General features: G+C 38.1%; 1 protein-coding gene across 1 annotated transcript in view; it reads left to right on the forward strand.

Moving 5' to 3' along the window:
* INPP4B (inositol polyphosphate-4-phosphatase type II B) overlaps positions 1-23,302 on the forward strand; it is a 216,900-nt gene extending 193,598 nt beyond the window's left edge. Inside the window, exon 24 of the mRNA XM_059470523.1 lies at positions 21,944-23,302. Coding sequence (XP_059326506.1) covers positions 21,944-22,118 — 175 coding nt within the window. The 3' untranslated portion in view covers positions 22,119-23,302. The remainder of the gene's footprint in view (positions 1-21,943) is intronic.
* Positions 23,303-24,253: the final 951 nt, after the last annotated feature.

Below are 24,253 nucleotides of genomic sequence, written 5' to 3' on the forward strand. Positions count from 1 at the left end.
TATTGTTTTGGATGTATTGCACCTTGCATAAATCCCTCAGTCTCTGTAGTGATTCAGTGAGTGAATGAGTTTTGTGCAGTCTTTCATAACTACATATTTTATCATTAATGAATTCTGAGTTTTCTGTGAATTTTGTTTGTTGGCATTTCAAATGCTTTTTTTTTTCTGGTATGTCTCCAATAAATACAAAAGTATGTAAGCTACAGTAAGTTACCAGACAGGAAAATAATTTAATTACATAAAATCACCATGATGTTAGAATAGCTTTGAGTAGAGTAGGAGATTGGAAAATTTTCACAGACATAAATATAATTTTTAAAAACCTGAACTTCTTAGTAAAAAAATCTAGTAGGTTTTTGTAGATCAAAATATAAATGGCTTTGAGTGGGTTTATGTCATGTGGCTAATTTGAAAGTTGAGAAGATTAACACATTAGTTATATTTGCAGGCAACAGTAATTTGAAGTCACAGAAGAATGTTGTAAAGGCAAAAAAATCAGACTAATACTTAAAAATTAAACAAGCAAATGGGTATATGAGGTTGAAGCACCATTACAAAAATGTAAAATCTATCAGTTATGCTGTAGTTTCAAACCGACAAAAGCTTTATCCTGCTCTTACCCTGTATATGAATTTCAGAACTGAATTAAAGTAGGTGAAAAATGAGTTACATTGACTTGGGTGATAGGATTGTCTGAGGACTAAAGCAAAGGCTTTGCAGTAGTGGCAGTAGCATACAAAATAATTTGCACCATCAGGATAATAAAGAAATAAATCTTCTAACTATGCTGGTTGCTATCAGTCTAACACAATACTAGAGGTTTAAAAATAAAATATAAAAAAACCCCAGCCAAATTCCTCTTTTTCCTTCCCGAATTCCAAATTTTCACATCTAAGAAGAGAACCTATTTTCCTTCAAGGGCAGACAGAGAAAAACTATTTGCCATTTAATTTGCAATTTTAGCAGTTTTTTTCCCAATGAATCTTCTCTAGATCACTTTGTTAAACTTTGTCAATCAAATCCCTTTGTGCTGATTGCCACAAATTGCTTTTAAGCCTTTCAGAAGAACAAGTAGACATGAAAAATTCAATTTTACCATCTAGAATCCTAACAGTTTGGGTTGACCTTTGAAAGGCTTCTTGTAAGAGTTAACAGTGGGAGGTAGAGACTGCTGTGAAACTAAGTGAGCTGTAGAAGTAAATGGTGATTCAAAAGCAGACTTTATTGGAAATGCCATAATTTTGAGATATGAAAATTATAAAGGTGCCTGTGTAGCCATTAGACTTTTTCTTTGTCTGCCAGTGGTGACAGAGCTTTTGCAGTGGAAAAGGGAAGCAGGTGTTTACAGGTTCATGCTTTCTTGACACCAGCAGCTTGGAGATGCTGGACTCCTGTGTGCCGCTGCTTTTCAGCTTCTTCAGCGTGCCCAGAATTTTGAGCAATCCAGAAGTGATTCCCAGAGTTTCAGCATATTTGCTTTGGTGTACATTGCATAACACTGTTTTGGAAAATACTGCCTGTAGCTGTTCTTTTAATGACTTAGTTTGTAAGTGGAATTGTTGTCTTTTAGTGATAAACTCTACAATGTCTGTTGCTTCTTTATAAAAAAAGGCTGTACAAGAATCCTTCTATTAGTTCTTTCTTTCACTTACGAAAAATGTGGAAAATGAAGCAATGATGGCAATGCACACTTTATCATTTACAATATGTAATAGATGGCTTTGTCCTCAGTCATAAGTCTGGCCATTATGATGCTGCAATTGATGTGTACCTGCAGCAGCCATTCTATAAATAATTCCACATATTATAATTTCCTTGATATAGGTTTGTGACTTCCATTGATCTTAGTGACAGGCATAGTTCAGAATGAGGAAAATCAATATATCATCCCCTCTGTATCAAGTGCTTGTAATTCACATCGTATTAAAATCCTGTTTATAATGTCTCTGCCACTTCCAAGTCTCTTTTTGCAGGCATCAATATTCTTATTTTTCCATTCACCCATACCTGAATGTTTCCTATCATTCAGTGTTAAGTCTATTCCAAGAGACAGAGAGGCACAAAACTGGTTTACCTGAGTTCATTGCAGTATCTGTCACATGATTCTATTTTTTTGGTCTTTAGAGCTGACTACTGTTAAGGGAGGATGGACTGGTGGGCAACGCATAATGAAGTAGCTCTGTAAAAAAAATAGATTTTTTTCCCTTTTTAAAATTTATTTCTTTTGTGACTCTATTTAGCTTTATTGTTTCAGTGACAGGATCCCTTTTGGAGGCTGTGGGTAGTGAATAACCTCAGGATCTCCTGTCATTGGGCATGTTTCCAATAAAGCCTCAAAGCAGTAACAAAGGCCATGACAAATCCACTGTCTATGGTGAATCCTCCATGCTGTCAGCCTTATCATTGTTCTGAGCTGGGCACAACACCCGTCACGTGTTTCTGACATTGAATACAAAATTTGACTCAATGTGCCACACACTGTTTCCACTTGAAACGGTTAAGGATATTTCAGGGTGTCTTAGATAAATTGCCTATCAAAAATCTCCCTGAAGCACGAGTTCAAAGAATGAATGATCTGGACAACAAGTATTGGGCTTTTGATGAGCCAATTATAAAGAAAATATCTCCTTTTTTAAAGAGCTGTTTGAGGACATTAAAAATGAGTGAGTTGAGGAGGAGGAATAGCTGTAACATCTCTTTAATCAGGCACTTTCAGGTGTTCTGGGTGTTGGCCAGGGAAGAGCCTGTACCAAACACCAGAGCTGTAATTGCTACATGGACTAGGAAGGAGGAGCAAAGGGCCAGGATTAGAGGCAGGGATGATCCATGTGCAAATCCCTCTGTGCCCTTCACCCATCTCCCAGCTTTCACCCTGCCCCTGTGAGCTTGTGGCAGGAGATGCAGCACATGAGGAGTCACACACAAGAGGAGCCACAAGTTCTCCTCCAACTTTTTCCCAGCCCATCTGACCTCCTCCACCTTTTCCTTTTACATTTAAAAGTATAAGCACAGTGCAAACAAAACTTTTAAAAAGGCAAGCCTGACTTCCAGTATAGATTTTTACATCATTCTATATGGCTCTTTAGAAACTTAACATCTCTATTTGGAGGTGGGAGCTGTAGATGATTTGCATCACCTGATGTACTGATAGGAGCCTGGGCATTAAGTAACAGTAAGGTCCAGTTTTGGTGCTTTGAACTGCCATCCATCTTGTTTTCTAAAACTGAATTCACCTGTTGTGATTAGACAAAGCTAGCATGCAAGTAGTTAGATTATTGTAAAATGTTGTTTGGTGTTCACTTTTGAGGTTTTTCTAGTTGCTTATGGAAAACTTCATTAATTTTCTCATTCATTTAGTGCTTTATTGCTTATTAAGAGCTTCCATGAAAAACTTGGTCTTAGCAGAGATCAACAACCAGATGTTTTATAATCACCAGACTGAGTAATACCAGGTTTCTTCCTGTTATATTTCACTTTAATTAAATTTCCTGGAAGAGTGTGTGGGAAAAGTCCTGTATGCATGTTCATTATCTGTTGAAAATCCAATTCCTACAGCTGAATTACCATGGCTTTGGCCATGTTCAGCTAAATCTCAGGAAGAACAACACTGCCAAGTCTAAAATTTAGATAAGAAAGAAGCAGGAAATGAGAGTAAGAGGGCAGTAGTAGCACACAATAGCTAGTTAAAGCTATCAAACATGAAATTTCTTCCCGAAGTTACTGGCCTCTAAACCAGTGTTCTTCTCAGAGTAATATAACTTGGATAGGGAGGGCTCATGACTTCCTGTCTGCAGTCCCAGCAACCTACAGACTGTCCAAAGGTTGGAGGGGGCACACAAGGAAGAAGCAACCAGCTGCCCTTCCAAACAAGGTGGTTTTGTGATAGCAGATCCTGCATTCCTTCAGGAGAAAGGTGATGGAGTGTCAGGCTATAGCTCTGGCTGCCTTGTAAAGGAAGCAGATAAATACATTTCTAGGTTTATCTTTCCTCTCATTTCAGACTCCCTTGATCCCTTCATAAACTTAGTTTCCTATTGTAGGAATGCTCTCTGGCTCAGATAATCATCTTTTCTTGTACAGCAGCCTGGTTTCAGTTTTTTTTCCTAAGTCCCATCCTTTGGGATGGAACACTGGCTCAGGGCCAGCCACCATCTCGGGGGGCTAGCCTAGTGCTTAAGATGTACATGACATGAGAGAATTCAGCATTCAATCTCCACATTATCTTTTTCCATTTATTATTATGATGCATTCATAAGATGACCAGGCACATTCTGTTATACAATTGTGCTTTCAAATAATTAGGGTCCTATTCAGCTTCAGACACTGGATCTGAATTTTTCTATCTCGGGTTCTTTAGGGAGAGAATCTAAAATCATATTGGATGCCAAAATAAAAGGAGAGATGTAATTTTGTGTCATCATCAGCCCCCATATTTTATAACCATAATTTGAGGAACTGTCTTTGATGTATGGGGGTTTTCTCCCTTCAGTCTGCTGCTTTTTCTTTTTCCAATGAGCATTTCCCTGTTTCTTAGTCTCTTGCAGTAACATCTTAGTGTGTGGTATTTTTATAGAAACTCTTCTGACAGTGGCTTTTCTCAGCTTAGTTTTAGCAGTAGTTTCCACTTGTTGCTTTCTGTGGCAGCTCTGGTTTGGTGAGTGACATTTTGTAAGTGTATCCTTACCATTACAGCAGCCACTGGTGACCTTTCACTGGAATCCCTGGCAGCAACAAGTTGTTTCTCAGTATTAACCTGCAATACAAGTCCTGGTAGCTGTTTGCAGTGCAGTGACCAGAGGAGTTTCCATTTGGATCATTATGTACCTATTATGTATTTCCTACTTTCATGATGTTGTCTGCAGTCAGCTGGAACTAAACCCAGGAATGGAGGCAGCAGTATTATATTGCTATCCTATTCTCTGGATCATCCAGAGATAAAGCTGGGAGATAATTTGTGGAATTTGCATTCTTAGTAGTGGAGGTCTCTACTATAATTTGTATGAATAGAAAGCACATGTTTATAAGGAAGTTAATGCAAAGGAAATGTTGGAGTCCTGCTAAAGTGCACAGCCAGCTCCACAGCTGACTCTTAATGATAGAACAGTTAAAGTAGTTTCTGCAGCCCTGGGGCTTAGTGGTGCTGCAGTTGTCCTGTGGTTCTAACCAAACCCCTAATGCCGAAATCCCTGGGCACTGCTTTGGCTGTGCATCTGCAGTGCTGTTCCCGTGCCCTGGTATGGGTTTGCTTCCCTGCTAGCCTGTCTCCTCTCCCCAGCCTGGAAGCTGCCATGTGTGTGTTGTCTTCCAGCAGTGGGAAAAGCCCTTGGCTTTTCTGCTCTGTTGGAGATGCTCCTAATGCCCCAGGAAGGTGCCAGAGCACGTTTCTGCCTCTGCAGAGTCTTGTGATTCCAGGCAAGGCTTAGCCAAGATCTAAAGTCCCTTACACCACGGAGATCAGAGCGTGGGAAGGGAATCACTGCTCCCTCTCTCTTCTGTTAAGGGATGACATCCTTTGGTATGTGAACCAGCCTCTTTTGTTAGGTTGCCTCTTACTGAGGGAGACAATGCCTCTGTGTGTGCTACTCAGGAACTTCACTTACTGTTCCGTGAAATTGTTGTGTAGTACATAGATAAGAAACCTTCCTTTCTGTCCCTCTCATTCATCCTATGGGTTTTCTGATGTATCATCAGCTTTAATTTCATGCTACAGCCTCCCCTTGGCTGCACGTCTCCTTACCCTTGTGGGAACACTGGAATGTGTGAGCCTTCTTATCCCACATTTCAGTTTAGCTGAACTCAGTCCCTGTGCCCAAAGAGGATATGTACAGATTGCTGTTCCTTCCCCTCACACCAAGAGCTAGCATGTGCCCTTTGCTTCTAGAGAAAGGCTGAAAAGGCATCATATTATCTGCAATAGATCACTGAGATACACCTGACCTTAAAAATATATATATTTACTCTTCAGCCCCTTTCCAGTCAGCATTTTTCAGGTTTGAGGAACTTGTTTAGATTACTAAAACATTGAAAAGACTAAGGTGCAATCTGATCACACAGTCATGTATTTTATAAAACCCTGTTGTAGGATCATCTGGTTAATAGTTTGTGTTCTGGGTGAACTGAAAATCTGATGAAAATATATAATTCCTGTCAAAATAGTGTTGGCTTTTATATTTGTTTTGCAACAATCATTCCAAAGTTGGTGGTTTTTTAATTTAAATTCCTTTATAATTCTTTCATAACTGTTGATAGCAGAGCATCTACAGAATACAAAGTAATCAGCTCAGAAAGGTTTGCAACTTCCAGCAAACTGCCTTGTGGTGTGTGGTAAGTAAAATATGTGAGGGTCCAGAGTAGTTTGTTGTGGAGTGTTTTTCATATGGTTTTGGTTTTGTTTTTTTAGGGTTTTAGCTCATGGTGTTTAACCAAGACTGGCATGGTCTCTGTTCTAAGTTTATTTCTCCTAAATGGCTGTTACATTAAAGCCTCAGGAAAGCAAATAAAAATGGCTAAACTGGCACTGTTGCAGAGGCATTATTGGCTGGTTTTGAAGTGATTGAAGTAGCATCAGGCAGAGGCAAGCAGCTACAACAATATCTCATTCTCAAAGATCCATTAAATGATTCTGAAAATCCACAAGAGACTGCTTTGATAATATTGGCTATAACTGGTTTGAGTATTTATTCCACTTGCACTTTTTAAAGTCAAATGTTTTTTGATTTAAAAAGCTTATAATTGACAACCAAAGGGCAAGAGAAAGAAATGCTCTTGGATCTCTTTCAATTTTAAAGTGGGAGAAAACTAGTACAGAGGTGCCAAGTCCTTTATGACATCATAGTCCTTCCTTTGTTTGAAATTTCATTTGAATCTACTTTTTCTTTAAAAGGGCCTCTTCTCATAGGCTGTTTTGCTTTAAATAAGAGTCCTGTTGCTGTACTTGAATGTGCAATAGCAAAGCTTGTAAATAATGTTCATTACCTGACATTCACTTTTCTGCATAGTACTAATTCTGTTTTCACACTCCTTCTTGCTACTTGGGTTCATGCTGACATAGCAAATGCAGCAATACTGGCTGCACAATTCAAGGCTCTCTGCCTTGTGGACATTGCTGAACTGGTGAGTAAGCTTTTGAGTGCTGATGGATAGTCTACCCTCAACATCATCCTGAATAAAATCCTCTCTGGCTTTCCTGCTGTGTGGTAGCCTCAGGGAGAAGGCTGCTCCCTACGTCACCTTTCTCTGTAAAAATTTGCTATCACAATGATATTATCAGCAAATTTGTAGATAACCACATTAAAGTTAGTTTGACATTCATTTGCCGTGTGAAGATGCTTTTTGAATTTATTTTTCAAGTAAGTTGGCACATATCAGACCACTATGATGCTGTTTATTTTCTCTCCTGTGCCATGCAAGAAGCCCAAGATGTGCTGCCAGGTAGAGGTATTTTGCTTTTGCTTCTGTAGGATTGTTCTTCCCCTGTTGAATTGCATCGCTGCCTTCTGTAAATGCTGTCGTGCTCTTGTAGCAGCTCACATCCTTCTGTTCTTTTGTGGAGGGAAAAGTACAATGCTTCATAGAATCATGGAATGGCTTGAGTTAGAAAGGACCTTAACCATCACTTCATTCCAACCCCCTGCCACGGGCAGGGCCATCTTCCACTACCCCAGGCTGCTCCAAGCCCCATCCAACCTGGCCTTGAATGCTTCCAGGGATGAGGCACCCACAATTCCATGAAATCCTTAGTGTGAGCACAGCCTTATGCTTCAGGCTGTCTTTGCTCTCCAGGAGATACAGAATACTGTGTTGTGACTGTGGCTATTGTCTGTCTGACTGTAAGTTGCATAATTTCAATCTAGTAGAGCAAAAGTCAATAAAATGTTTTTCTGGCTAAAGGGGATTGAGATCACCTTTTGATGATGCTTGACAAGGCAACATTGCATACACCAAAGCTTTGCTTTCTAAGTATGTTGGTCTGTGTTATAGTGCACATAATATGCACACACACACACACATGATTATATACAAATGCAGAATTGTATTTGTCACATTGCTGATTAATTAGATGACTTAATGAAGCGAACTATTTAAAATGGCTTACAAACTTTGCAAATCTTTTTCCAAGACAGGAAAATGGTTTTAGAGTACTTTATTTCTGCATTGCTGTGGTTTCTGATTGGCAATTAAAAGGTAATTGAAACACTTGAGATTTTCATGTCCTGTGTTGCCCTGTAGGTTTATTATCTTCATGTGATGATCTTTGTTTGTAAATGAAAATTTTGGTGGGATAGAAGCTCTAGGAAAATGTGGTCATTTCACACAATGTGATCAAGCTCTTGTTCTTGGTTTTCAGAGAAACTTGAGTGCAGTAACATTTTTCAAATCAGACACATTTTCTTACTTTTACACCAAGGGTATTCACTGGCAAGACAATGCTGGGTACAGTAGTGTAGAAAAGTATTTGTAGGCTTAGCAGACTTTTTAAAAATCTTTTTGTGACAGATGTATCTCAAATTTTATGTTTTCTATCCTAAAGGCAATCATTCTTCCTGCTATCACAAAGCATCTTCTTTGGTGCAGCACAATAGGGATTAAAAAAAACTCATTTCAGTCTTAACTTAATTCCAATCTAAAAAACTTGCAATGAGGTGGTAATGAACTTGAACTTAGTACAGATTACCTCCTGCATGCTTACACAGATGTTCAAACACAAGACAGATATTTTTGAGACATAGTTCTATTCTGAGAGTGTTTCTCTCTTGAGCAGATTAAACCCTGAAATTTTCTGCTTTGCTTGTTGTTGCAGCGAATACAGTAACACCATTTGGAGTTCACCTCCTAGTTTTGAATTAGGTCTACATAAATTCATACCCAAAAGAAGAAGAAATGGTCATCATGATTATCAGGATGAGATCATTGTAGCAAATAATAGGTTGTTAAGATGAAGAGACTGATCCTCTGATCAGACCAATCAAAGCCATTTGAAAAGCAAAACTCACACGTTTCATAGTCCCAGCTGTGCAGTCCAGTGAGTACTGTGTTGATAACAATGACCATCTTCCTCAAGTGCCTTGAATTTTGACGTGTTTTTCTTCTCCAAAATACTGGCTTGTGCCCGATACACATGCTACACTCATGAACAAAAAGCCATATAATAATAATTTTTTATTTTATGTGAACTAAAACTGTAATAGCTCTAGCAAAGTGAATGACACTGGCTAGAGATTGGCTGTCAGAAGTCTGTGGTGAGCCTTGTTCCATGCCCTGCTCTGAGCAGCTCCAGCAGCTGAATGCCAAGTAGGGAAGGGAATGCAGATCTTTATGATGCTGCCATCAGCCCTTTCTGGCCAGTCTGCTCTCCACTAACAGTCCACACCAACAGTTAAATTAAAAGGCAACTTCTCCCCATGCATTCAGCTTTTCAGGCACAGATGAGATATCCATCCTCCCCAAATGTGGCTCTCTGTGGTGAGGACTTCACTGATCTCTATGCTAATGTGTAACCCGATGGAATAATGTGTCCACACTGGGCTAGAAAAAGTCTAAAAGCCTTTCTTCAGACAGGACCTACACCTGGTATTACTGTGGGCTGCTTTATGCAAATACTACAGCTTCATTATTATTGCACCACAAAATGCATTAGGCATCCAATTTCCTTTGTAAATGAAGCAATACATTACTTCAATAGCTACTTTTGAAGCTTTCTGCAACTTAAACCACAGATGTTAAAACCATTGGAATTAAATTAACCCCCTCTGAATTGTAATCCTTGAATAAACTAGAAGGGGTTTTTTAATTATAAGGTTTATTAAATTAAACATATACTACAATGGAGTGGAAAAAGTCAAATGATCTTATATGGCAAAAATAAAAACTTGAAGCTTGCTATCCATACTCCATTGGGTATGGAATGCCAAAAGAGAAATAAAATACATTTCATCTTGTTGCAAAGCCTAATGTTCTGTACCACATCATAATGTAGCCCAAACCTGACAATTCCTGTCTCATAAATCTCTTGGTTTTTCTTTTATTTACACTATAGACAAAAATCAAGTCTGTCCTTCAAAAGTACTCTGTCATCAAGTGAGCTCAAAAGTTTATGTTGTTATCCATCATGTTTGACTATGTCTGTGGTGCTGGAGATAAAATCTAGGCTTGTGAGGTTCATTTTTTAGGGGATACAGTGGCAGTGCAAGTATGGGCTGGAGATTATAAAGCTCTTTGAAGATGAGAGGGAAAAAACATTGGGCGATTGGCATTGGAGAAGTTATTTCCAAAGACCACTGAATTCAGTGCAACACTTACAATCAAGCTGTATCTATTGTAAAACTTTAGATACCTATTGTATCCCAATTAAGGACTCAAGTTCCCAATACTGTCCTGGGGAGGATGGTTAGTAGCCTGATTTAGGGGCCCTGAATCATCCTGGGGATGTTCTGTAGAACTAGAGGAAGCCTGGGCTGTTAAATTTGGCAGCCAAAGACTTGCCACTCATGGTTAGGGAATGTTGCCTTTTAAAGGAGTTGGATCAGATCTCAGAAGTGTATTCTGTAGTTGTCATAGTAAATACCTGAAGGTGAAATAAAGGTATGAGGGCAAAACTTAGCATGAGGAAAATTTTGCTGACATCAGAACCTGCTGGGCTTTTAAACATATGCTTGTCACTAGACACTAATTTATTTATTATCATGAGGTCAAGGAAACCAGAAGTTATTAGAAAGAAGAAATGGGTAAGAAACGAAATGTGTACTGTTAAGTTAATCTTTAAACTTTAGCTGCTACAAGATATAGGCTGCTTGTTGGCTCAATTCATATGATAACTACTGCATGCTTTGAAATAAGGGTAGAAGTCCACTTTGGTTACTTTCCTTGTTTACATAGCAATAGCCATCAAGTGATGGAGTTATAGTGCCCTTATGCTAAATTCTTGTTTATTTTCATAGAAAAAATTTATTTGATAACTATTCCAGACAAAGTTACTTCAGCTTGCATAATTTCAGCAACATTATAAATTCTGCAGATATTTAGCCATTTTGAGTAGATACATATGCAGAAGTTATACTTCTATACTGAAGAACACTTTTTCAGTATTTCATTAGATGTTGCTCTAGTTTTTCTACCATTGTGATTTGATGTGTTTATTTTTGAAAAAGAACTTATAATCAGTGTTCCTTAGTAAAAATATGCAGCTAATAATTTGAATGAATGGGAGGGAGAGGAAGCTTTCTAAATAAAGTATGTCCTGTTTATGGAAGCAAGTGTTTGATAGAGAGCTCTTTCCTTGCCCTCAGGTTGTCTGTTGCTTCTTCAGTTGTTAAATTACTCTGCACTCAAGAGAACATTATTGGTCAAATCTAAACCCATTACTTTTCCATTGAAATTTCCATTATCTGTGAGCAATTCCATCTTGGGGAGGATTATAATATTTTTCATATTCTGTAGTGTTCTGCATGTGCTTCATTACTGTGCACCATACATGGGAAAATGTCATTTATTATTTCATACATCAAAATACTCTGTCTGCCTTGATGAGCATTCTTGTCTGACAAGTGCAGCTGCTGGCCTGCACTCACATATCTTTAGCTTTATTTGAATCTCATATCTGCCATCATTAGCAATTCATGCAAGCTGGAAAACCAAAGGAAATAGTTCAAGGAATTCAGAGTGCTTGCTTTAACCAACTCCAGTGTTCTAAGAGAGTAGGAAGGATATTATGAACCACATAAAGAGTGCACAAGGCCTGTCCCCTGTGTACATTAATGAGATAACAAGAGATGCCTGTAGCTCAGCAAAGATAATTTTTTTAAAATTGCTTTTGCTGTTTAATTGCAGCTTTTGTGTTTTATAGATTTTATTTAAGCTATCAGTAGCTGTACATTAATAGTGTATTTAACACAGAATTAAATACTAATAAAAAGGGACAAGTGGACTAATTTCCATGTGTAAACCAGGCTCTGACAAGGTGATATGAACTGATAATAAGTTTTTAATAAAGGGTAATTGAGAATAAAGCTATAAGAGTAGTTGAGATCTTTAAAAAAAACCAAACCAAAATTGTTTAGTTACCAGAAGCCTGTAAGTGCTGTCCAACAGACATAGAAGCTCAAGATTATCCAAAAACCAGGGACAGAATCAGCCTGCTCAGACGTTTTTGGAGGGTGGCTGCCCTTTTTCATAGTCCCCTGGCCATGAGCAAGTGCTAGAGAGGACTGTGAGTGCTGACATCCCTCACTCACCTGGAAAGGCAGTATTATTCCTAATGAGGTTAACGTGGAGTGAGTTGCAATATAATTGAAGGGCATTAGCATTTATTAGAAATTGAAAAGAAAGCGGAATTCCTTAAGGCCTGACATTACAGGCATTTGGAGAGGATGAAATGTTTCTCATTAACAACCTATGTGCTTTTTGGCTGCACTGTAGATTTTTCTGTATGAACACCTGGCCTTTGGCTCGTATTTATTTGATCCAAACCCCTGAAGCATATGAATAAGTGTTATTGGTTTTCCTAGTGACTGAAGAAGGCATGGCCAGAAACATGAGCATACCAGAATATATGAATGTAATACAGATGTAATAAGAATGTAATCTTATATACATATAAGAATATAGTTGAGAACTGTATTCTTATAAAGAGAGTGTAAAATCAGAGGCACTGGCATTGCCCCCAGCACAACCTCAATCTGTGTAGTCTAATATTTTGTAGTTATTTCAAAATACAGGGTTTTTCTGGAAAATTGGAGCAGTGTTTAGCTAAAGTCGGAGCACTGTGAGATGATGAAACTCTGAAATGTACCTTGAACTGTTTTCCTTCCAGTGCACATAATAAGCAGTGCATATAATAGAGTAGAAAAATGCACTGCAGACAAAGGTCACTCTCTACCATCCCAGTGAGACATTGGTACCCACTTGCTATCTTCTGTGTCCTATCCTGGGGAAGGAAGGAAGGAATACTCCAACATTGCTATTGGCATGCTGCTTCTTCAGAAGAAAATAATAATGGATGAATGTTTCCCACAAAATCTTGGATGGTTCCTTTTTTTTTTTTTTATGTTTTGGATTTCTCACAGGAAAACACCCTCTTATCCCAGTGTTTGCAATTGCCACCAAATGTGGAAAGCCTCATTGCTGTTCTGCTTGGCAGTTGCACATGTGAACAAGCTGAACATGTGCTTGGGAACATTCATACTTAAAATATCTCAAACCCAGAGGCTCCAAAGTTTCAGGAATTGGCAGGTTCTGTAGAAGGTCCCAAGGCATTGTAGTTTGAACTCTGGTGATAATGTTTCAGCACCACTGGTCATGTGCTTGAGAGAACACAGTCTGCAACACAAGAAAGACTGACTTTATAAAAAACTTAATATGTATCTGATAGTTCAGTCCAGGTCAGGAAATAAATTGCCATTTTTTTCATCTGTCAGAGACTTAGCTCATGGTTAAGTGCTGCTGACAGTGTAGTGAACTCCTCTTGTGCTCAGGGAGTCTTGAGCATAGTTCATAGAGCTTATCCTGAGAACTGCATCTTTGATCTTTGGCAAACTGACAATTACTGTTACTGCACTGAGCAAAACCATGTCCTTCAGCTCTTTGTAACAGTGAGAAAAATGTACTGTTATTACAGAGAGGAAGGTATTTGCACCTGTGTTATAAATTATTTACTCCTTTCTGCCAGCAAAGATTTAGGAATGCAGAAGGTAAATAAATGGCTTATTGAATTTTTAGTCTTTAGTGATCTCAAATCTTCTGAAAGTCTTTTTTTTTTTTTTTTTTTTCTTGATACTGGGGGAAAAACAGTATGGGCTTTCATCTCTTTATTCTCCCTGTCAGTGCAGTGGTATTTTTGCTTAAAAAGTGGATCTGTGCTAATATTGTCTTTGTGAGATACAATGAACTTCTTAACAAATCTGCAGTAGCATTCAAATAAAGATTTCCTTACAAATGCAGCTTAACAACCAAAGAGAAAATGCTTGTATTCAATATTGTTTAAAAGATTTCAGTTTCAGTTCTCCTCCTTGGTACTTGAGTGAAGAACAGACTCCAAAATTTCAGCCATCTTCTAAAAAGATACTGAAACAAAACAAGATGAAAGAATCACATTCACTCCTAATTTCTCGTAGAAAGGTTTATTTCTCTAAGTCTCCACATTGTACCTATTAACAGAAAAGATGACAAATGCATTCAAGGCATTTAAATTAGAGTTTTATCCAGCCTTGTCATTTGCCCTGAAGGAAGTACATGGAAAAATAGTGTGTTTCTGATTCAAATGGGATTTTCCTTGCATTTTCCAAAGTTCTCTTAAAATCTACCTGCTGAAGGGAGGAGAAGATGGTTTATTGGTAGTAATGTTGGGACACAATTTTCAGGTTGCTGCAGTCTGCATCCCAGCCTATGCATTTTTTGGATAGGTTGTTTTGGTTAGCTCCCTACCTAACCAAAACAGGGCTGCATTTTTTTTCCTGGTAGCAGCTAAAATCAGACTTAGATGCATTTTTCTTTGTGGCTGGGGAATCTATATGTGCACAAATTCACCTTGTATAAATATACCCCCATACTGTGTGCTGCTGAAAGAACAGCTGGGATCAGAACAGATAAAATCTCAAACTGGTTTTGTGGTTTTAAAAAAATGTATCAGTGTGTTAGGTGAAAGTTTTTAATGAACTGGCATTATTTAGCTGAATTATTTAGAGACTAGCAGTTGTCTGTAGTTTATGACTCACACTTTGGTTAATCCCACAAAGAGACTATGTGACTTGGTGTCATTAATGAAAAGCAGTTGCATTCCTCCTTTCATATATCTCAAAATGAAGTTGCAAGCAAAAAAACCCAGCAAGTCACAACATTCAAATTTAGAATTCCTGCTGTTCAGCACCCTCCTCCCTTAAAATACCCAAATTAGGGATGCAACATAGATTAAATGATGTTCTGTTTACACCAGCAGTTCTCTGACCTTAATTCTGTCATCCTACCCATAGATTTGAACATCTAGAAATGAATAACAGATTTTAAGCTTCATCTTTCACACATGTCTGTTAACTAGTGTAGGAAGCCCTTTCTGCCTCTTAAATCAGCTTTGCTACTTGTCCTCAGCATGGGGAAAAAGACTAAAAAATTTTTTGCCAAAAGAAAAAGGATGACTCACGAAGATTTATTTTCGTGGTCAACAGAAAGTATTCAAACCTGATTTGACATATGAAAGAATTTATCATGGATTTATGTTTCACTGTGCTATGTGAGCTAAATGTATAACTACATCTTCAGTAAAACTCTCTTGCTGTGACAGAAACAGTCTGGAAACAAGTGTGACTCACTAACCAATTATGCCAGTGCCATACCCTTATGGAAGGGAAATGTTGTATCTATTCAGAGCTTAAGTGAAGGTCAAACCTGTGGGGTTTTGCTTGGTTGTTTTCCTGCACAGAGATACAGACCACATTTGCTTTAGTGTTGGTTGTACATTAGACTGAATTTGACACCTTGTAAGAGAAGTTTGTCAGGAAAGATTTTGCAACTTTGACCTGAGAAATTCCCATACACATGTAATCCTAGTACTTTATAGAAGAGTGTCCAGGAAGATTATTAGAACCATACTTTTTGATAGACAGAGAAACCTTTGTAAAATTGATGTGTAATACTACAGAGGACTATCGGTAAAAAGCAGAATGAAATAGCAAATCCTTTCCTTGGAGTATAGTAGAGGTGAAAATCATGTTTCAGAAACTGCTCTGCTGTCTTGACAGGTAAAGAAGAATCTCCTCTGCAAACCCATCACTTTTCAGTTCTGAAGCTAATCTCTCACACAGTCACCACAATGACTTTGCAGGACTTGAAGCTTCTGGCCACAGCTGTAAATTTAAAACCTCTGGGGATAGATGCTAGAACATGATCTCAGTCATTTTATTCAGTGAAATTATTAAATGTTTCCGGATGCAGTTTTGGCAGATTAAGTGTGCTCTCAAGTGATTCCAGGGCACTTTGGGAGGTGGCATGACCAGGATACTGTGCCCATGGGGCAGTATCTGCTGTCCATTTTGGCAGATTAAGGGACACAGGCACAGAAAGTCAATTTGGCTTTGCTGTTCAGATGCTGAGGGTGAATTTAGCCTGCTAATGTACGTGTCCTAAATGCACCAGTGACAAAAATTGTGATTCTAACTGGAATTTTTTATTTATGTTTCTTGTATTTTCACTATAATAATTTTGTCAATGTTATTTTTTTACCACATAGATAGTCTTTAACATTGAGGGAAAAACATTCTTGAAGGCATTCTGTATCAGTCAAAAAGGAAAATATTAATTCTTCTGCAATCAGCAGAGATTTCTAAAGTGCTAAGATTAACACTGGTAGAGATGTATATTACCCAGTACCATGTTTTATGCATATTAGATATAAAGCTTGAAACTGCCCTTTTCCCATCTGTTCTTCGGAGTTAATTGTATGTTAAAAAGTAAACATAGACAAATATAGGGGTGTTGCTCTGTGTGACCCAAAAATTTGGGAGATGTTTCCATGGCCCAAAGCTGGAGTGAGTTGTGCTGTTTTGTTGCTGGCAGTGCAGGGTGTGTGCCTCTTTCACTTGCTCTGGGAAATCCAAGCACAGCTAAGCTGATAAAATAGGTCATAAATTTGCACATTTGTAATTATTTTGGCTTCAAGGAGAACACATACACAGCAGAGCAAAAGAGCAACTGTGTAAATTGAATTTTGACTTTAGCATTCCTTCCAAAGGATCCCTGTCTGTCCATGTCAGCACATAAGACAACAGGGTTTTCCTGGATGTGGTTGTGTGGCTGTAGTACCAAGTGTCTCCTTGCCTGTTATTAAATACTGCTGCAATAGGGTTTCTTTATTAATCTGTTGCTCTGTAGTGGACTGTTAAGGCCTGTTCATAATAGTGCTTAAAACCTGTACCCTGTCCAGCACTGAGCCTCCAGTAGCTTGCTGTCTCTGACCACCTCCTCAAAACTGATTTTTTAGCTCTGTACAGACTGAAACTCCGTAATAGTTTTGAGGCCAAACCCCACAGTTACTTCACAATAGGTGATTTTCAAGATCTAGGTGTCCTATCATCATGACTGCACCATGAATCTGCTGCATGGTCCAACTCAGTGGTCAAGCCTCATATTGTATGATCTACTTTCCTTTTTATTTCCTAAATAATGCATTAGAAAAGTCATGTGTTATAACCAAGCAAGGAGAGAAGAAAGGAGTGGGGAAATAGAGGATTTCTATTCTAGCAACAAGAGCAGGGAAAAACTTGCAGTACAAAAGGTAAAACAGGAGGAGGGAGTTTAGTGTGACAATTTGATAAAACAGATTTGATAAACAGTCTGGGTTTTTTGTGTATGTTTAAATAGCAGCTTTCTAAATCACTGACTGAATTTCTCAGTATTCTTAGATCTAAGACTGCTTATCAGTTTCAGCAATTCTAGTTGTTTTGAGCTGAGATTATAGGATCATGTAAGCAGCAAAAATTGATTTCTAGCATCTTCTACTTTATTTAATGCCATGTAGATTTGAGGGGAAAAAATTTAAGTTTTTAAATGCGTATCAGAAAAAGAATAATTTTAAAGATCATTGATACAAAAGATGTCTCTGCTGATTCCCCTCCCTTAGCTTCTATTTTGAAACAATGCAGAACCATTTTTTGTTCTTAAAAATTGTTGGAGGTTTATTGCATCAACTTCATATTTCAAAATAAAATTTTGTTTCCCGATATTCCTTTATATGTTTTATCTGAGTTCTGCTCTGATACTGAAATCCTTCAGGACTAGGCTGATACCTGTTTATTTCCTTCTGCATAATGTTTTATTCTTCTAGATGTGCTAGTGCATCAGCTTGGTAATGGCTAGGAGATGTTCACAAGGATCCCACATTTTCTCTTTGAAAAAGTTAAGGCTGCCTTCTTGAACTGTAGTGCTGTACACTGATACAGGTGATTATTCTCTGAAGTGTTTCAGTCAATCCCAGTAACATGTATCATGTAGAAATTAGGATGCTTTCATTCCAAAAACTTCTTAAGAGAAGCTGCTTCTTGAAAGCTGCTTATGAACTTGACTCTCTTGAAATAAAAGGAATAGGTAAGTTATCAAAATTGTGTAAGACTGAGAACTGTTAGCAATCCTTTCTATTTGAAGAAATGTCTCTACTATTACCAGATGGCACTCTAGAGAAGCAACTGACTTTTGCTATTTTTCTGTGTCAGCACGGAAGTTTAACAAGAAAAACACATCAGGACCAGAAAAACCTTGCTTGAATCTGTCTACAAAAAAAAGGGAAATTCCCATAAAGTACAAGTGCAGTAGGACATGAATTCAAACTGTAGTCACCACTAGCACGTGAGACACCTGTTAATAGAAAGCTGCCTATTTATTCCACCTGAAGAAATTGTGTAGAAGAGTTCAACATTTCCAGTGTTGCTAATATCTGTAGCTGGAAAAGTTCTAAAAAATAAGCATACATCCCAAAATGTGAAAATCATCTCCTCCAAAAACCTTGCTCAGGGACATCAGTGTGACTGATAATCAAAAGCCAGAATGTGCCCTCATGTGTGTGCTTGACTCTCTTAAGGACTTGAGAGGCTTTTTCCTCACACCATTTTCATCATCTCTGCTTCACTACTTTGAGGTCCAAATAATTTATCAGCTGAATTTGAAAGAACAAAAAATACCTGCTGTTTTGCCTTTTTCTCATTTGATAAGCATGTAGCAACTCCTAGCAGGAGTTTAGGATGATAAAACATCATACAGAACCCTTGGCTGCTACAATGTGTTTGTGCTGTGCTGGAGGTCTCAAATGAACAACTTGAGAGTAAATTAATAAAAATTGTATAATAGGTTAGTGGGGTGTTCATGACTCCAGATGTTGCAAACTTAGAAGGTTTCACTACTTCTGTTTAAATTATTTGTAAAATAGAAACTTACTGGTTATTTTGCAAGTTTTCTTCCTTCCTTTTGCTGTACAATTTGTGATGCAGATAACGTCTGAAACTATGGCTGTATCTTCACACCTTAGCATGTAGCACTCTTAGCACTCAGTTCTGGTTGTGCTGTCAGTCAGAAGCCAAATGAATCCAGCTGATAGGGCACTAGTGGGATTTCTACTGTGTGCAGTAAAACTCCTCCAGGGTTGGGTGAGCCAGGGGAAGCAATGTTATGGTGCTGACAGCTGGGTGTAGGCCTTTGCTTTGGTCAATAGTCACTGCAGAGGACACTTTGGGGTGTGTTGGAAGGCACTGGCACTGCACTGCACTGAGAAATATTGGCACACCCTAGCAAGGCATCTGACCCTGATCAAATATTCCTCCTCAATTAAAAGCATGTGTAGCTATTCTGCTCAGCTTGTTCTTAGGAAGCTAATAATGGACTTGGATCCTCTTGCTCTATTTTGAGGACATCTTATTGAATCATGCATTGAATGATGTGACTAATTTGTGGAACAGAGTGCCTGTGCATCAGCTGTTCACGGTTGCTTTCCTGGGGGGAAGATAAACTTTTTATGTTAAAAGACACCGATCATTCTTTTCAGCATATCAAAGAACAAATGTACTGTAGGCTTTTCTGTTGAAAAAAAAAAAAAGAGAACAAATGGCTTTTATTTATATTTCCATCACTACTCCTGCATAAATCTCACTGAAGCTAATGTTACTTGTAGCAATGCGGATAAAAGCCAGACACTGTTGAGATGTAGAGTCCAACAGAGCAAGGCACACCACAGAAGCAGGAGGGTTCATCCCTGTAGGAACAACCTGCAAGTGTGTGACTCAGTCTGCTTGGAATGAACCATTGGTGTGCAAAGCCAGGGTTCTCCAGATTGATGTAAACAATCAATCTGATTAATGCAGTGGCTGTGCAAGCTGCTGAATGCTCAACTGTACTGCTGTCCAGATGGATTTCTCCAGAAGAAAAAAGTTTGGTGTGTGCATCCACTCAGCCATGGGAGCACACATGATGTCTGTGATGGAAGGGATGCAGGGCAAACAAAAATCACCCGGACTCTGTGACTGGGAAGGAAGAGATGGGACTGGGAGGGTTGAGCTGGACTTCTCATGAGTTGTGGGCATAAGGGGAGTAAGCTGAAACCTGCAGGCTCACCTTGAAGAGTTGGAAGGGAGTGAGGGCACAGTGTCAAAGGGACAAACCTGTGGGATGCTGTGGAGATTAAAAAAAAAAAAAAGGAAAACCAGCAAGCAGCAGGTTCTTTAAAAAATATATAGAAATACATAATGGAGGACAACATTAACTGGGAACAATAAAGTTAGTCCTCCCAGCTGATCACAAATAGTAATGTCACTGTAAGCAAAAGAGGAAGGAAGTTCTGTAGGTGGGCCCTAGGACAGAGGCATAGCTGGGGCAGTCTGATAGAGAAACACAGAATTACTTATTTCAGTGTTGACAAGGCCAATAAATCATGCAATTAGCTTAATTTCTTGATAGTTTCTGAGATAATGTCTACAGCAAAGTCTGAGTTCTACCCAAGTTCTATCCATGGACACTTGAGATCTGTAGAACAAAAGCAGCAAACACCCTGCCACCATCAATTACTTTGACCTAGATGAAAATAGCAGGGATTTTATTTTTTTATCTCTTATTTTGCTATTTAAAATAGTATGTATTGATCCCTTTGTTAGTGTAACATACAGACTGAAGTTCAAAGCAAAGAATAAGACTAAGAACTTATTATGGAAGGCTTGTTCAAAAGAGAAATTGGGCAAGGAAAGGTTTTGATCAACCCCCCTTGCCTAGGGTTCCACCTGCAAATGCAGTTCTTGCACCTCTCTTGCTATCCAAGCTTAAGAAATGTAGTGTTGCCCTTTAACACACAAGTCAGAAGGCAGGCTTTCTGTAAGGTGATGTGGCTGCTGCTGTTTTCAGAGTATCCTTTTCATCTTACCTGCAGCTGTGGGACAGTAAAGATAATGTCTGCCAGCTTTTTCTCTCTTGAAAGCAAGAGCATACTTGTGACATGTGCTTCTGAAAGGGCACTGCATTGGCATCTGATATATTTGGATATTCTCAAGTCCACATTTAAAAATGGCAAGTTATCTTTTAATCATAGGATATTCATAGTAAATAGAAAAAAAAAAAAAAAAAACATCTTGCCAGTCCTTGCTGCCCAAAGGAAGTCTATAAACAGGACTCCTGAGTGTATGCAAGTAAGCTTCAGAGGAATTGAAGAAGTGTGGTTGCAGTGTGAGTAATTTTACTTATAGAGAATCTGTCAAGAATACAAAAGGAAAGCCTGGCAGTGGAAGTGTCCCTGTTGCTCTGGTAGGACAAGGACCACACAATCCAGTGTGATTCAGTAGAACTTCCTTGTAAGTAGATTAGCTCCTCCCTGTGTTGACTGATAAAGATACAAGGTGATTTACTTACAGGAATGTGCGCAAGCCTCTGAATAAAAAGAACTGCTATTGACTTTGAGTCACCAGCAGTGATGAATTTTTGAAGTCAGTTTACCATCATTTAATACTATTTTAGAATAGTTGTTAGTGTGTGGCCTTTTCATTTCTGCCAATAAACTTCCTAATAGGTACTGAAGCAGGACTGAAAAGCCTGTGAACACCATGGAGACATTATTTGTTCAGTGTTGCATTATGACGTACTCATGATCTTTTTTTCTTTGCTTCCTTAACTTTTTTTTTAAACCTCCTTATTTTGTTTCTGTTCAGTGTGTGTGGTGATTTTAGTGATGGTGTAGTTCATTGTGGAAGTGATTTAATGTTCACTTGTGAATACTACTCCAAGGCACCTAGTAGCATTAATATGTTAGTAGCTGCCCAGTGGTCATGCTTCCCATGTCAGCTGTAGAACACAAAAGTTATACTGGAAGTACTTAGATAAATCTATTTCCTCAAAATGGCTGTGTACTTTCATTTTGTCAAAATGCCTGCGTGTTGGCTTTCTTTGCTGCTGAAATGCTGTTCTATCTGTTCCTAACTTCCCTGTTTAACAGCAGACAGACCCAGGGAGCACTGACTGAATCGGATGATCCCGAAACAGGCTGTCTAACTGATAACAAGCCAACTTCTCGACACTTCTATCCTGTCGCCTTGCTGCTTGTCAGCTCACACCTGCTGGTTGTGTGGCTTATTTTAAGTCTTGCTTTGCTATTAGCCAAATATCAATAAACTTTACTTGTGTTCCTTTCTTTTCTACAAACAGCAACGAACTAACTCTAGAAAAAAAGAATCATGTTGTAATATTTCTACAGTCTCAGACCCCAAGGATTCATCTTTAAGATTCCAATGTCTGAAATGTACTGTGTTTTCATTCTTTTTTTCTGAACTCCGAGAAGTATACTATGCATTGAGTGAATTGATTTGCTCTTTCTGTTCATGGTAAAGCTTTCCCACTGTAATTAGCGCAAAGAAAGCCCACTTACAATGCTGTCACTGTATAGAAGTTGTGGAATCCTGAATGCTTGAATCCCTCTTTCCAGAGTAATTAGTCTGACAAAAAAAAAAAAAAAAAATTTGCACAACACAAACTAACCCCTAGACAAATATGGCAGGGCAATGGTTTGTGAGACTTATCTTCCGTTGTGTTTTTTCATTGTAACTAGCTGATGGGATTGTTTTCGTTTAATAAATTATTATTACTTTGCTACAACTAACCCTTTTCTGTAGAGTAAATAGAATATACTAAGTTCTGTTTTGTAATGAAATTAGCCTGTTTGTAATTGTTGCTTTAGTTGCTTTTGCTTTCAATACACTTTTATATTCTTTTTAACAAAGTCCTGTTTATGTCTTGATGCACCACTTTGGCACTTGTGACTTTTGTACTGTATGTGAACGAACATCCTTCCTTTATAAAGCAGAGAGGTGGATTGGGCTGTTTGAAAAGCCATTATCTCTTTTTTTCATTGCAAAGCTGAACATACAGCAAATGAAGCAGAGATGAAACTTTCCTTCACTAATCTCTAGGGCCAGACTTAATAAAATTCCTTATTTCTAGAATGCGCATTTTAGGGCAATGTATACTCACACATATATAGCAAATCAATTGAAAAAAAAGGTATGAAAAGGTTTAAAAGGCAAATATATTTCTGGAATTAGAACAAAATGTATCATTAAAGTATTTAATTTTTTTTACTGAACTTTAAACCGCAAGGGCAGATATATTAGGGGGGATGGAAAATCTTATCACCTATTTCTGAGGGCAATAACTGTACTGGGCCTGGCCTTGGATTTAATTCTGTAAGATGTATCATCACTCATGGAAAACAAAAATGTAGAGTTGAATCCTTGTTATTTTTACTTCAATTGTTGCTGAAACTCTGCAATGAACAAATAAAGCATATTTATTTATTCTATGTTTCATGAAGTTGTACTTTTTCCCCCTTTCACTAGAGAAGGATGCCGCATAGAGAATGTTCTGAAGAATGTCAAATGCAGAAAGTATGCATTCAACATGATACAGCTGATGGCTTTCCCAAAGTACTACAGACCTCCAGAGGGGACATATGGAAAAGCTGACACCTAAGTTTAACAAAAGTGTAATCAGGAGCATGTATCATGCTAATTAGTGAATATAACAACTGCTGTTTATGACATATGAATTGGGAATGTATGACCTGTGGAGGTGTTATTTTTAGCAGGTTTTATCATTTTACACTGAAATTAATCTGATTAGTCATTATGAAATAAAACCATGAAAAAGCAATGGACTGGATATTCTGAAAATCAAATATATTCAACTTATCTTTGTGAAATTGAAGCTTAGTATGACTCATAAGCCAGTTGGAATTAGTTTCTGGGGTCATTTGATTGAAGATTAAAAAGGGAAATGGCATTTGCTGTAGGAACAGAGATTAGTAATCTGGAAGGTGGCATTCTGACTCCAAACCAAACCCTGAGATTTGATTTAAGGGGTATTTTACTGCTGGAAAAGGTGTTTTCTGTAACCAGCAGAGCACTGAGGTCTTGATCACTAAGGATTAAACCCTTCACAGAAATGTTTATGAAAGATGCTAATGATAATACCTGGGCTAAATATAATTTTGGTAATTACAATTAGCTTCTTTACATAAGCATGGTAACTTCATAATGTGTTTTTAGTAATTGCAGACTGTAATTTCAGTAATTCCATTTTGATTCCCTGCAGTTCATTTGGATGTATCACTCTTGGTTTTCTGTACCCCAGCCAAATACCACTTATTTCACTTTCACATAGATCACACTGAAATCAGGGCGATTAATTCCACAAGTAATGTGACTTGAATTTCACCTCCTCTTTAGTGTAAATCCTTAAAAGCAAATTTTCT

Source organism: Ammospiza nelsoni, chromosome 4 (assembly GCF_027579445.1).
Source record: "Ammospiza nelsoni isolate bAmmNel1 chromosome 4, bAmmNel1.pri, whole genome shotgun sequence".
NCBI classification, from domain to species: Eukaryota; Metazoa; Chordata; class Aves; order Passeriformes; family Passerellidae; genus Ammospiza; species Ammospiza nelsoni.